At 40.3% G+C, this 14,618-nt stretch overlaps 1 protein-coding gene across 5 annotated transcripts in view; it reads right to left on the bottom strand.

The window, feature by feature from the left end:
- Positions 1–13,066, bottom strand: part of ZMAT3 (zinc finger matrin-type 3) — a 36,112-nt gene extending 23,046 nt beyond the window's left edge. The window contains exons 1-3 of one of the 5 annotated variants that reach the window (XM_025288078.3): positions 12,815–13,066; positions 9,570–9,671; positions 8,595–8,921 (exon numbers count right to left, since the gene is read on the bottom strand). In XM_025288078.3, coding sequence (XP_025143863.1) covers positions 8,595–8,864 — 270 coding nt within the window. In that variant the 5' untranslated portion in view covers positions 8,865–8,921; positions 9,570–9,671; positions 12,815–13,066. Of the gene's footprint in view, positions 1–8,594; positions 8,922–9,569; positions 9,672–11,273; positions 11,706–12,550; positions 12,723–12,814 lie in introns of those variants that run through there. The other 4 variants (XM_025288084.3, XM_006054306.4, XM_006054308.3 and 1 more) reach the window with 4 other exon arrangements.
- Positions 13,067–14,618: the final 1,552 nt, after the last annotated feature.

Here is a 14,618-nt window from a genome sequence, read left to right as displayed (position 1 = left end):
GTACCAAAAAATCCTGGAATACTTTGTATTGTCAGAAAGTAAGGAACTACACCAAAAATAATGGGGACATGTCAAATGAACATAAGCACCAGCCTGAAGGGAAACACACTGGTCAAATGTGAGACAGTGAATACATCAAAATAAATTATAGTAAGTGTTTATATCCCTGAATTAATATAAGAATCTACAATCCATACTGATAATTTATGGATACTGATATATTATGGATAATAATCCATACTAATTATTTGGGAAAGTTCTTCATTAAAGTAAAATTCTAACTATAAATATAGAAAGAATAATTGAAGCAGAAAAATCACCATTTGGCAAACACCATGGTAATAATTACTGCAGGGAAAAATCATTACTAGATGCTATTATCACTATTATGTACATCACTATGTAAAAATAGAATGAGAAATATCCACACAGTCCCAAGGTGTCTCCCCATATGATACTTATTAAACATGAGAAGAAAAACAGTAATTTTACAAAGGAGAGTCCCAGCAGGCACCACCATAATCAGTGATCAAAAGTTAACAGCAGCAGTGATGGAAGTATTCACATCAAGTCCTTTCCAATATGAAAAAATGGGAAAGACACATCAGTTCTGTGGTATTCCTGTCCAAAAAAAACCACATAACCTGAATTCAATCATGAGAAAACAACAAACAAACCCAAATTGGGTCATTCTACAAAACAACTTCTCAAAAATTGCAAGATAGTAAAAAGCATAGAAAAATTTAACCCATCTACATTAAAGAATACATAACACTACATGCAAAAATTTATCTAGGATTGAATCCCTGAACCAGAGAAAGGACATCAGTAAACAATTGATGAAATGTAAAAGGTCTATATAGCCAAAACTATGGTTTTTCCAGTAGTCGTGTACGTATGTGAGAGTTGGACCATAAAGAAGGTTGAGCACCGAAAAATTGATGCTTTTGAATTATGGTGCTGGCGAAGACTCTTGATAGTCCCCTGGAACGGAAGGAGATCAAACCAGTCAATCCTAAAGGAAATCAACCCTGAATATTTATTGGAAGGACCGATGCTGAAGCTGAAGCTCTAATGCTCTGGGCCCCCCTGATGCGAAGAGCTAGCTCACTAGAAAAGACCCTGATGCTGGGAAAGATTGAAGGCAGGAGGAGAAGGGGATGACAGACGATGAGGTGGTTGGATGGCATCACCAACTCAATGGACATGAGTTTGAGCAAACTCTGTGAGATGGTGAAGGACAGGGAAGCCTGGTGTGCTACAGTCCATGGGGTCGCAAAGGGTCAAACATGACTTAGCAACTGAACAACAACAAAACAGTCTGTAGAGCAGATAATATTGTTGTTAGCAGTATTGAGTTCCTGATTTTGATAACTATACTATGCTGCTGCTGCTGCTGCTAGTCGTGTCCGACTCTGTGCGACCCCATAGACGGCAGCCCACCAGGCTCCCCCGTCCCTGGGATTCTCCAGGCAAGAACACTGGAGTGGGTTGCCATTTCCTTCTCCAATGCATGAAAGTGAAAAGTCAAAGTGAAGTCGCTCAGTCGTGTCCGACTCTTAGCGACCCCATGGACTGCAGCCTACCAGGCTCCTCCGTCCATGGGATTTTCCAGGCAAGAGTACTGGAGTGGGGTGCCATTGCCTTCTCCAACTATAGGTATATAAAATATTAATATTGGGGGAATCTGATGAGGTGCATGCAGAAATTTTTAAGAAGCATTTTATACAATAAAACTATTCACATTTAAAAGTTAATAAAATAAAAGTTGCCCAAAGCCACAAGTAAATGCCAGAAATGAGAACACTCTTGTTCCAGAGTCCATACCACCCTGATCCACTGCACCTTAAGACAACTAAACACAATTAAGGACTCACTCAAGTACTAGGAGCTGTCCTAAATATTTTATACCTACTAACTTGCAGGTATGATAAGTATCATCATTATCATCATCATCTTCATGAGGCATAGAGAAATTAGGGTATATTTCCAATACCATACATCTAGTGAGTATTTCGTACTAGAACTTGAACACTAGCCTGACCCCATGATATGTTAACTAATATCCTATAAAACAGATGCTAGAAAAGAAAATAATAAGAAATCAATATACCCCTAAAAATTAAAGATATGATTATCAAAATTTAAAAAATTCAACACAGCATTAGAATTCAAGAATATCTCTCAGAAATTCAATAAAAGGGAGAAATAAGAAATATGAAGAATCAATCCAGCTAATCCAAGATAGCGCTAGTAGAATTATCAGGGGGAAAAAAGAGAAATATAGAGGAGAATATTATCAAGGAAATCATATCAAAGAAAATTCCCCAGAGCTCAAGAGAAATGAGAGTATGCAAACTGAAAGGATCCTCTAGGGCTGACAGGGACAGATGAATGAAGACCCAGACCGAAACACACTCATCACTGTGAAATTTCAGATACCAAGGATAAAAAAGAAAGCCGAAAAACTTCCAGGGAAAAAAAGCCCAAAATTAAAGTGGGTCACCCACGTGAGAATAAGAATCTGAATAAGATTTCTCTCCAGCAACACTAGGAAGACAAAAACAAAACAAAACACACAGGTATACATGCACACACAATGCAGTATAGCTTTTAACATTTTTAGGAAAATAATAGTCAACCTGGAACTAAACTGTCAAGTATGAAGTTATAATACAGACATTTTTAGACACATAAAAGTATCTCAGAAAAATATTATTTTCCATTCATTACTACTTCACTTTAAAGAGAGAGAAATGTGCTGTAATATACATTTATATTTATCCTTTCTTCCTTCAAGTAATGTGAAGATGTACTCCAACAAAACAGGATAAGAAAAAGAAAACATGCATATTTAGAAAATGGCAACCTAAGCCATAGAGCAATGAAGAAAAATTCAAAACTAACAGCTGTGCAGCAAACTCAGAGGGCAACCAGTTGAGAATGGAGCAAGAAGACAGAAGGATCTGGGGGCAAAAAGGGGATTCCACACAATATATAGAGTGATCAAGAGTTTGGAGGGGAAAATGAGGATATGATAAAGATATATCATGTAAGAAAAAGAAGGGGGAAAATGAAAGCAATGAAAAAGTACTGGAAACAAAAAAAGATACACAATGAAGTCATGATACAAATGTAAAGTATCTGGTTCAAATTAGAACAAGCAATCAGTGGGTTTCATGAAGATGAGTGAAATGGATTATAAACAATAAAAAGAAAGATTAAGAAGCTAGTAGATTTTTTTTTATGAAGAAGGCAATGGCACCCCACTCCAGTACTCTTGCCTGGAAAACCCCATGGAAGGACTGAGCGACTTCACTTTCACTTTTCACTTTCATGCACTGGAGGAGGAAATGGCAACCCACTCCAGTGTTCGTGCCTGGAGAATCCAGGGACAGAGGAGCCTGGTAGGAGGCCGTCTATGGGGTCGCACAGAGTCAGACACGACTAAAGCAACTTAGCAGCAGCAGCAGCAGATTTTTTTAAGGCATAAGAATCGTCTATTTTTTTTAAGAAAGTGTGAGAAACTCAGGGAAAAACAAAAAGCTATTTCAAAGTTATAATACACATCTGAAGGAAACTAAAAGGGAATGATTTTGAGGAACTGGTGACTTTCAAGAAAGAGCTATCCATTTGAACATCTCTTTTAAGTGGTATGGAACCATGACATTGGAAACAGAAAGAAATAAATAGCTTTGCACTGAACATTTCCCTACTAATAATACAAAAGCTAAATATCAATTTTTAACAATTCAAGTCAACTTGCAAATATCAAGCATAGGAAACTTAATCTGATTATAGAATAAACAAAAATGTTATAAAACTTGATGTTGTCAAAATAAAACTAGAGCCAATCCAAGATGGGAGGCAGAAAGAAGAATAGAGAAGAAAAGGTAGGGCATAGCTGTGGAAGTGAGAACAGGTGATTACTGCTTTTCATTATAAATCTTTTATTCTATAGGCATTATTTTGAGAAAAATATCTTTGAATGTTTTAAGGAGTAAGCTGTTACCAGTGCAAATGCTACAAAGAGGCTAAGTGAGAAGGAGCTAGATTTCACCTCTAATGTCACAGATAGCCTTGAAAAGGACCATTTCACTAGAATACCGGAATGGAAACCAGAGTATGGTGGTAGGGAAATGAAAACTTGAAGAGGACAAGTATATCCGGCAGAACTCTTAAGGACAGAAGAAAAGAAAGATTGCTAACAAGAGGAATTAAAAGGAAAGGGAAGGTTGTTGTCGCTATTTTTATTGACATGGGGGAAAAAACCTGAGCATGTTTTTAATCTGATTGAGGTAAAGAAGGGATGACAGGTAATGAAATCCCGAGTACAGGGTGAAGAATCAGCCTTGTAAAGAAGAAAGGATATCTATTGTGAAATGCAAAGAAACCAGGTAGGGAGGGGGCTTCCCTGGTGGCTCAGCAGTCAAGAATCCGCCTGCCCTGTGTCACAAAGAGTCAGACATGACTGAGTGACTAAGCGTGCAAGATGTAGGCAGGATGCGACAGGGAAGCAGAAAGGTGGTGAGATTCAGCTAAGAGGGTCACAGAGAGCTTCTATCCACCAGCAAAGTTTATTTTGACCACTCTCAGTACACTGCAAGTTCAACTGGAAAACAATCAAATGGGAAATTTGGGGGGGGGGGGGTGCGAAAAACATAAAAATTAGCTGACATTAGAGATTATGCCATCCAAAGCTAGCATCATCCAAAGCTGGGTGATCAACGTAAAAATGTATGTGCCAAAATCAGTACTTTAAATTTGGGGATAACATCAGCTGTATCCTCTGAATTATGAATTAAGGTCACTACCTTATGTATTTCAATTCTAGAACTACTTTTTTCCCCTGTGTTCTGTGTTTTTCAAATTAATCTACTTACTATGGTAGGTTGTTGTTTGGCTACTAAATATTACGAATAGAAATCTATGTTGATGACAGATTTTTAAAATGTACCTTGAATAACTAGTTCTTTTTCAAATGAGTTACATGAATTAACAGGAAAAAATGGTTGACGTTATTTCAAAATGTAGAGGCCTTAGCAAAATTTATCCAATGCTTTTTGCTTTTAAAATTTCTATTACTGACCTTCTATCCTAAAGTGATTCTTCCTCTGGGCAGTTATGCTGCTGAAACAGTATTATGTTGCTCCATGTCTGGCTTACCCTAAGTCACCTGAAGCCTACAGACAGATTTTAATACATATTTTTCCTCCAAAGGTTTTACTTTAAATTATAACTAAAGTCATCATTTTGAGACCACAAAAATATGTACCGTCATTAAAAATCAAACAATAGCAAAGGGTATTTTGAAGCAAGCTGACTGGGTTAAAAAGTCCTGGGAATAAAACTAAATCTGTGATGACCACTGATATGCATGGGTCATCACTAAGGCAGCCCCAGCTTAGGAACACAAGGATGGCAGGGGAAAATCTCAGTGAGCTTAAAGGGAAGTATTTGTTGAGCAGTTTCCATTGTGTGTCCTGGATTACTGGAGCATGATATGGTCAGTCTCTACCGTAACACCACGCAAACCAGACTGAAGGCTGTTTACAATACCCTGGGCAATTTGAAACTTTGACATTTCAACAATGGCATCAACTGACCATAACATTTTGAGTAATGTAATCAACTGTGATTTATTACCTCACATGAATGTGTTTCTAGCTTATAAATAGGCTACCACTGATCCATTTTATCTCACACATAATGAATCTGTGGTCTTGGTATCAGTCAGTATTAAAAAATTACAAAGCATGTTTTAGAGTTGAAATAAAACTTTATTTCCATCATCTCATCAGCCACCTTGCTGTATCAGTCCACAATAATTGCTATTCTGCCTATTTCTGGTCCTCAGTAAGCCTCACTCATTAGTTTTACCCTTGTCTCTAGAAGACTTCCTAAATCACAGCTTATTCGTGTACCCTTGGTATAGTCTTCGATGTATCTTTCAGGATAACATTTCTATGCTTTTTTTCTATGTTGGTGCACCCATATATGTTGTGTTCACACTCAAATTATTTATTATTCTGATCTACTCTTTGATCTACACTCTCGCATGCTGACATTTCTCTCAGGTTGAAATCCAGATTTCACTTCTGGATTAGCTTTCTTCTATGCTATCCTATGGAGAAGGCAATGGCACCCCACTCCAGTACTCTTGCCTGGAAAATCCCATGGATGGAGGAGCCTGGAAGGCTGCAGTCCATGGGGTCATTGAGGGTCGGACACGACTGAGCGACTTCACTTTCACTTTTCACTTTCATGCATTGGAGAAGGAAATGGCAACCACTCCAGTGTTCTTGCCTGGAGAATCCCAAGGACGGCGGAGCCTGGTAGGCTACCTCTATGGGGTCGCATAGAAGCGACTTAGCAGTATGCTATCCTAATGAAACTGCTCTGTACTTTTATACATGAACAGCTTGCTTTGTTTCTTAGAGGAAGAAAACTTCTTCCCCTAAGAATTACCAGTAACACTGGTTTCATTCAAATCTTTGCTTCTGAGCTCTGAAGAACTGGCTTTTATTACACTCACACTTGTTGTTTTCTATTAGGTTCCACTCTCTAGGTACCAGTTTGCTTCTTCTCTACTCTCTTTTTCCTCAGTTCTTGGCTGCTTAAATTGTTTCTAGAACAGGCTGTCCTTCTCCAACTTTTCCACTTAAAAATTCTGATTATCTAAAATTTAATTCCATTTTCTTATATTTTCTAATTCATATATTCACTGTATCACTGAGGAAGCTGAAATTAAGTATATATTACTCATCAGCTAAAAAGTTCAGAGCACACATACACACAAGTGTAGAAGAAAAGAAAAAACCTACATAAACTCTGGTTCTCTTTCTTATCTAGTTTAAGCTTTATAATCCAATGACTCTGATCAAATTGAACTCTCTCTATGCATAACCAGAAGCATCCATCACTGTCACAAAGAGATATTAGGAAGGAAAAGGCAGGAGGTGTATGTACAATCCATGTACATATATTTAAATTACATATTGCCCAAGAGTTTTCCCTCATAAAAGTAAACAACTTTTCTGTAAATGGTACTTACATGTGTATATGACACACAATTAACTTGCTCCCAAGTTAATGGTTTAAACAGCTAAAAATCAAAACTTTAGAAACCAGGCTTGATTTTCATGAGTCGTAGGCCATAAAACCAAACATTCCACAGAAACAAATGAAGACAAAAGCTATTAATAGCACTGTGTGTTGAATTTGACATGGATCATCCTAACAGGCCACAACCGAAAAGTAAAACTGGCAAAAGAAGAACCCGTGTCAAACCATTGTCATGGGAAGTGATACACAGAGGGAATGAGAGTAGGGGGTGGGGAAAAAGAAAGAAACGTAAAATAAATCCAGAAGAGGCTTTTATGAACCAATAATGATCAGAGTCGGACACGACAGAGCGACGAACACACTGGTCAACGAGCAACAGCGACACTTGCCAAGATCGGATGATATAATTAACTCTTTGCGTTGGAGGGCAAAATAAGGCCAACAACAGCAACTCCATACAAGTAACATGTCTTCCCCTAAATCCCAAAGAAAACAATTCACCATTAAAATGTCTCTGATGTACAGTCACAAAGTGACGCAATTAGCCACCTTGAAGATCAGCCCTAAACAAAACAGCAAAGACTTACACCCAGAGTAAATAAAAACTTGACAGAAGTTACAGAGGCACAACAGGAGAAACGTCTTCCTAACAGTCATCCTTCTACCATACTGTCCTATTATTTCAGATATTCATGCAGAGAATAAATAGTCAAATCAATATGACCCAGAAAACATATTTTCATTCAATGGCATTTGGCCTCAATTGCTTCTTGGATCTCTTTTCTCAAAAAAAAAGAGGATATAATTTTATATACAGAAAACAATCAAGAAACATACCTGTGTTTTCCTTAGCAGTGACAGAGGTCAAAAGGAAAAGCTTAAGATTCATAGACAAAGAATATTCTGAACTGATACAAACTGCATTAGCTGGAAGAGAATATTTATAAAACTAATTCTTTCAGGCAATTTTAACACTGAATTGAGTATGGTACACAATACTTCAAACACCTGACCTCCTTAGGACCACAGGTTCAAACATGCATAGGTGATTTTATTTGCCTAAAACAACAGATGGCTTCCCAGGTGGCACCAGTGGTAAAGAACCTGTCTGCCAATGCAGGAAATGTGAAGGAAGTGGGTTCCATCCCTGGGTTAGGAAGATCCCCTAGAAAAAGGAATGGCTACTAACTCTCGTATTCTTGCCTGGAAAATCCCCTGGACAGAGGAGCCCGGAGGGCTACAGTCCATAGGGTCACAAAGAGTCAGATGTGACTGAAGTAACTGAGCACACACGCACACAAAACCCCAGGTAAACTGATGCCACACAGCTAAGTGTAGGAAGTTGAAAGAAATCCCATTCCTCGAAAAGTGATGTTTTCTTTTAAAGTAGCAACACTGTGCTTTTAGCCAAATGCTTAGCCATTGTATTATTCCAGGCACAAATGGTCAATTAAGAGACAACTGTGAATTGAGGCAGAGCCCTGAAATGTTCTCCCACTAGATGTTTGATTTTTCTTTTCTTCCCTTACCTGATAATGAGCCTGGGCTTGCTGCGCTGAGTTCAAGGTGACATTGCAGAGCTTGCAGTACAGGGGCTTACATAGCTCCTCCAGGGCAGTGTCTTGTTCCCCTCCCTTAGGTGGCTCTTCTTCTCCAGCCAAAGGCAAGGAAGCCTCCTGCCCAAAAGGCTTCTGCGGTGGAAGCTGCAAGGCTCCTGTAGACCTGGCGGCCACTGACATAGGAGGAGAGGATGAGGGCCGCTTAGGCGGAGGAAGCCCGGCGTGTTGCAAGAGGATCATTGGGTAGAAAAGCCTTGGGCATCATCCAAAGGATGAGGAGAAGTCATGTCTTCAAATCTGAATCAACAGCAAATATTGAAAAAAAAAACTTAAAAATGTGTCATCAGCAATATGACATGTAAATGACCACATCATAGGTTCCTTCCTCTACTTCTCCAAACCATCTTTGGGACTCCCTTTCTTTTCCCTCATCCGGCACACTTCCCCCATCTGTTAATCCACATTGACACAACACTCTTCCACTGAGAAGAGCGTTATGGATTTGGCTTGATTTTGCCTGGCACAGTTCCAACTGCAGTCCCTCTGGCCCATGAACATTAATAGCATTGTATCCATGGCTAATTACATCTAAAAGTCACATGACCGAAATGAACATCAAAGGTCACCCAGTCCAGACCCCTTCCCTCAGGCACACTTAAAACACTCTTGATGATAATCATACATAGACAAAAAAAAAAAAAAAAAACCCACCAGCAGAGAACCTTAGCAAATATCTCCTTTTCATGCAAACTAGTCTTTCCGTCCAAATAATATCAAAAACAGTGAAATCAAGAGTGTCACTGCTCAAACTACTGCAAACACTTCTAGAACTAGCTTAACTATCCAGGAACTCTATATATGTAATAGCTAATATTAGACATATACTCTAATATCTTGGAAAAACTCTTGAGTCACTAAATGTGACAAAAATAAATAAACATGTACCTTCTGATCAACTAGTGATACCGAAATAATTGATCCAATGAATCTTCAAAGTGGAGGTTGCAAACAAACAACCTGAAGACCACACGCAGCCACAGATGTGCTCTGTTTGGAATATACAGTGTTTCATTTTGCTTTCATTTTTCAATTGAATTGGTTGTCAACATTTCAAAATCAAAAGATTTGTGGCTCCTCTAGATAAAAGGGGGATCTGACAACACTTGGACCATAGTCCTACATGGGCAACAACAGCTAGTTAGTATTGAGAGGCACTGTCCTGGGTACCCAAGCTTGTCTTCTCTAGGCCACCTCAAGTGCCCACTCAGCCTGCTGCTTCTATTCATATTACGTGCCTGCACCCTACAGGCTCAAGTTGAAGACCCCACCTCCTGTAGCCTTAGATTGTATTCATTAGTCTCCTATAAAATCAGAGTATTTTCTTTCTCTTTCTAGAGGTAAATTTTGAGATAAGGATTTTAATTTGGGTTAATTGGAATCGTGGAAACTCAAAGTGCATAGTGTGGTTCATTTTGAGATACTCAAGATTAGAAGTTGCCATCTGGGTCAGAAGCAGGAGAAATGGGTAAAACTGAACTGGGATTGGAACATATTGGGTCTTTTCTGAGGGAAACAATGGAGACTATAAGAGAACGCAAATAGTTGAAATGACTGAGGAACTAGAATTATACTGGGGCCCTGGCAGTATGATCCAGTACTCCACTGGACGCTTACTTCATGCACTATTTGATTCTCCAGGCCAGAATACTGGAGTCGGTAGCCTTTCCCTTCTTCAGGGAATCTTCCCAATCCAGGGATCAAACCCAGGTCTCTTGCACTGCAGGCGGATTCTTTACCAGCTGAGCCACAAGCAAAGCCCAAGAATACTGGAGTGTGTACCTATCCCTTCTCCAGCGGATCTTCCTTATCCAGGAATCAAAATGGGGTCTCCTGCATTGAAGGTGATTTCTTTACCAACTGAGCTATGAGGGAAGCCCCTAACCCTGAGTATCTCAAAATGAACCACACTATGCACTTTGAGTTCCCACGATTCTAACTGACCCAAATTAAAATCCTTATCTCAAAATCCTCTATTCCTTCCACTTTCAATACTATTAAAACCTCTTTTTGGTCAATAGAACATAGCTATTTTAAGTGCCAAAATTTTCCATCTGCAATAGAAAAGTATAGGTTTTATGATAATAGATTTACTAAAATCAACCAAGAACAATTTTGAAAAGTTAAGTCTCTTTTACCACATTTAATAAGTATCTACACCTGTAAATTGCAACCAAATAACAGTTTTTGTACTAAATTCAGGCTCTTAGAGCAGGAGAGGTTATCAGTGCAATGGGAAAATAATGTACTAAATGGCAAAGTACATACATCATTAGTCATAGTATTCAACAATATTTCTCATTAAGCATAATATTTAGAAAAACAATAATGTTATTTTATTCTCAAGCAGAAATATGCTGTCCATACCTCTGAGAATATTTTTTAAAAAGCAATACAGATTTAGAACATTTAAAAAGTCAGGTTCTCTATAATCACATTATTCCTCTCAATTAAACCAAGTAAAGACATTCAGAAAGCAAAGGCAAATACGGATATTTTAAAAAAGAAAACTATGGGGACAAAGACCCCTTTTTAAAAAGTTTAACTACCTAATCATGACAATTAGTAATATTAAAAGACTACATATACCACCTGTACAGAAACAAAAGGATACCAAAGTGCCAATGACAAGCTGCCAGCTCAGAGATAAATGGTGGAGGAGCATGTTAAAACATCTGGATAAAGGAAATACGCAATATAAAGAGAAAATCAAATGTTACCAATGGCCTAGACATGTCTGGACTTGTTTTATAAAAGTTCACTCCCACTTGAGGAAATACCAGCATGTGTCTCCCCCAGCGTTGTCTACAGGCTTCCATCATAATAAAGGCCTGATAAAATCTCCTGAATTGAAGAAAAAATTCTCATACAGTACAAACTTACCCATTATCACATTTTACCTTTTAATGTTTAAAGAGTACCTAGATAGTCCAAAATTCTTTCTTGTAATATTTAACAATCAAAATGATGTTAACTCCCCCAAAAGTATCCATGCAAGACAATTACATCAGGTATTACTATACTTGCAAAAAAAAAAAACTAGCATAAAATAAAAATCTAAAAACGAAGCCTTCGGTGAAAGCAGATATGGTGGAATATAAAGAGATTCAAAGCATATAGGACTCAGGTCTGTTCAACTACTGCATTAAATTAAAAGAAACTAACTTGGTGCCTGATGTAAATAAAATATTCCTCAGATCATAAAAGCCATTCAATTTGATGCTTGAAGTAGCATAAATGAAGGATTTATGGTGGTTAATGTCCTGGTATGGAAGGGGTTGAGGCGACAATAAAGAAAATCAAAGCTTCTCAGTCTACCCTGTTTAAAGAAAAGGAATGATCATATAGCATAGTTTTCATGATCGAATTGGGGCCTACTCTTCACATACTGCATTAAAGACAACCACTTTCTCATTTGGAGAAATCTTCGGAGGAAAGGAAACACAATAAGAGAACAGGTTACTAGGGAAGTCTGTAACTGGGAATTCCGAAAATGAGGGAAAGACGGTGAGCATTATTCAGAGGTCATCAGAACACAGCGAGAAGGAATGAGAGAGGAAAATAAAACAATAATCAGTTGTAAGGTATATCACAGAAGGAAGACCCAAAAGAACGCAAGAACCTGGGGAAGAAGAGGCCTTGGTGAACTGGTGAATGTTCTCCAGTCTCAGTTATGACTGGCCCGAATCCTAGGAAACATTTCACATATTTGAATCAGAGCTACATATACTTCAGCATCGCCCACATATATCTTACATTTCTAAAACGTGCATGCATACACAAGAGAGCGCACTCACATATACATACATACACGCACACACACACACGCGCACACACACACACACATACACGCACACGCACTCACGCACCCGTGAGGATGCCATCACGAAAGATGGAATCCCGGATCTCCCACGGGGCGGGGGCAAGCGCTAGGGCCAAGGCAGCCGCACAGCTAGAGGATCCAAACAGTACACGTGAAATGCTTTAAAAACAAACAGATAAATAAAAGCACCGCAAGCCGGTCACGTGGAGGGCAGGTGGAAAGACCGCACCAGAAAGGAACTGCTAGCCTGGTCGCTCCGGTGCTCCTAAATGTCCTAAATGCCCCGAGACTTGCGATCGCCTGCACTTACCGGAACCCCCGGGACGCGCCGGGAGTCTGGGCGCCGCGCCTGCCCCGGACGCCCGCCGCCGTCCGTCCTCCACGCCCGGCTCGGCCCGATTCTACTCCGCCTCCCTCCGCGCAACTTTCTCGGCTGGCCCGGCAGAGCCCCCTCCACAGCTGAAGGCTGACTGTCAAAAGTCAGTCCAAACGGACCCACAGGGAAACAGCTGCAGGAAGTGACTGCGGAATCGGGAGGCGGCGGAGGAGGAGACTGAAGGCGCCGGCCCGGCGTCGCCAGTGCGCATGTGCCTGGTGGAGCAGGGCCCGCGGCGGCGGCGGCTGAGAAGGCTCCAGCACGCCGGGAGGGTGGGGTGCGCACCCGGCAGGTGCGGGGACTGTGAGCGCAGCGGCTCTAAGCCGGCGTGGGGAACAAAGGCACGAGTCACAGGGAGGACGCACCACCGCCAGTCTTAAGAGTTTTTTCATCCTATAACCTGGAAAGTTGATCCAGAGCAGAAACCTGGGCAGAGTTTTGGCAACTTTCATCTCCTGTCTCTGAGATCCAAACCCCTTTTTCATTCCAGCCCTGCTCTCCGTCCGCTGATTGCCTGCTAAGAGTGGCAGAGGGGAGCTGCCAGAATATCCAGGATCGTCCCACCTGCTGCGACAGAACCTTTAAACCGCTCCTTTCTCCAGGATGAAGGAAGAATAGCGCGCCGCTGCCAACTCAGAGGTCTCCAATCACACAAGAAAACATACACGCAGACTTGCCCTCTACGCAACAGCAGAATTGGCAAGAGATGTGGTGTTGGAGAAGACTCTTGAGAGTCCCTTGGACTTCAAAGAGATCCAACCAGTCCATTCTGAAGGAGATCAGCCCTGGGATTTCTTTGGTAGGAATGATGCTAAAGCTGAAACTCCAGTACTTTGGCCACCTCATGCGAAGAGTTGACTCATTGGAAAAGACTCTGATGCTGGGAGGGATTGGAGGCAGGAGGAGAAGGGGACGACAGAGGATGAGATGGCTGGATGGCATCACTGACTCGATGGACGTGAGTCTGAGTGAACTCCGGGAGTTGGTAATGAACAGGGAGGCCTGGCGTGCTGCGATTCATGGGGTCGCAAAGAGTCGGACACGACTGAGCGACTGAACTGAACTGAGAGACCTTCTCTGGCACACCACCACTCCCCACCCCACGCCTCAACCTCACCTGCATGACAAGAAAGACTAGGAAGAGATTGGCTAAGGCTATAATGTCACATCCTTTCGTAGTCAACCTCAGCACATTCAGGGTTGACAATGAGAGATGAGCTGAGCCAAGTATTAATATTTAAATTCTGTTAACTTGTAAATTTTTCCATAGGACTATTTGGGGGTAAAATATTCATAACATAAATTTTGACCATTTTTAACTGTTTAGTTCAGTGCCATTAACTACATTCACAACATTGTGTGCTTATTTTTTAAGCATTACAGTAAGTCCTCTATATATGAGCCTTCAAGTTGAGAGCTTTCCAAAGATGCCAACACGGGTTCCGTCAACCTCAGGTTTGAGTGAAATTGTAGCTTGTGCTCCATCTCCTACTGCTGAGGATCTTTCAGGTCTTCCATCTCCCACTCCTCTCCCTCCTCTAGTCAGTAACTCTTTTTGTCTGTTCACTGGATGCCAGGCCCTGTATGGCTGCTATTATAGTGTACTACCTTACTTTTCAAGGTAGTGTACTGTAAGATTTAAAATGTTTTCCTTATTCTTTGTGTTTATTTTTATATATTATTAGAAAAGTATTATAAACCTATTACAGTACACTACTATATAGCTGACCGTGTTCTT

Source organism: Bubalus bubalis, chromosome 1, assembly GCF_019923935.1.
Source record: "Bubalus bubalis isolate 160015118507 breed Murrah chromosome 1, NDDB_SH_1, whole genome shotgun sequence".
NCBI lineage: Eukaryota > Metazoa > Chordata > Mammalia > Artiodactyla > Bovidae > Bubalus > Bubalus bubalis.
Note: the sequence above shows the minus strand (reverse complement) of the source record. Positions and strands in the feature narration are given on the sequence as shown.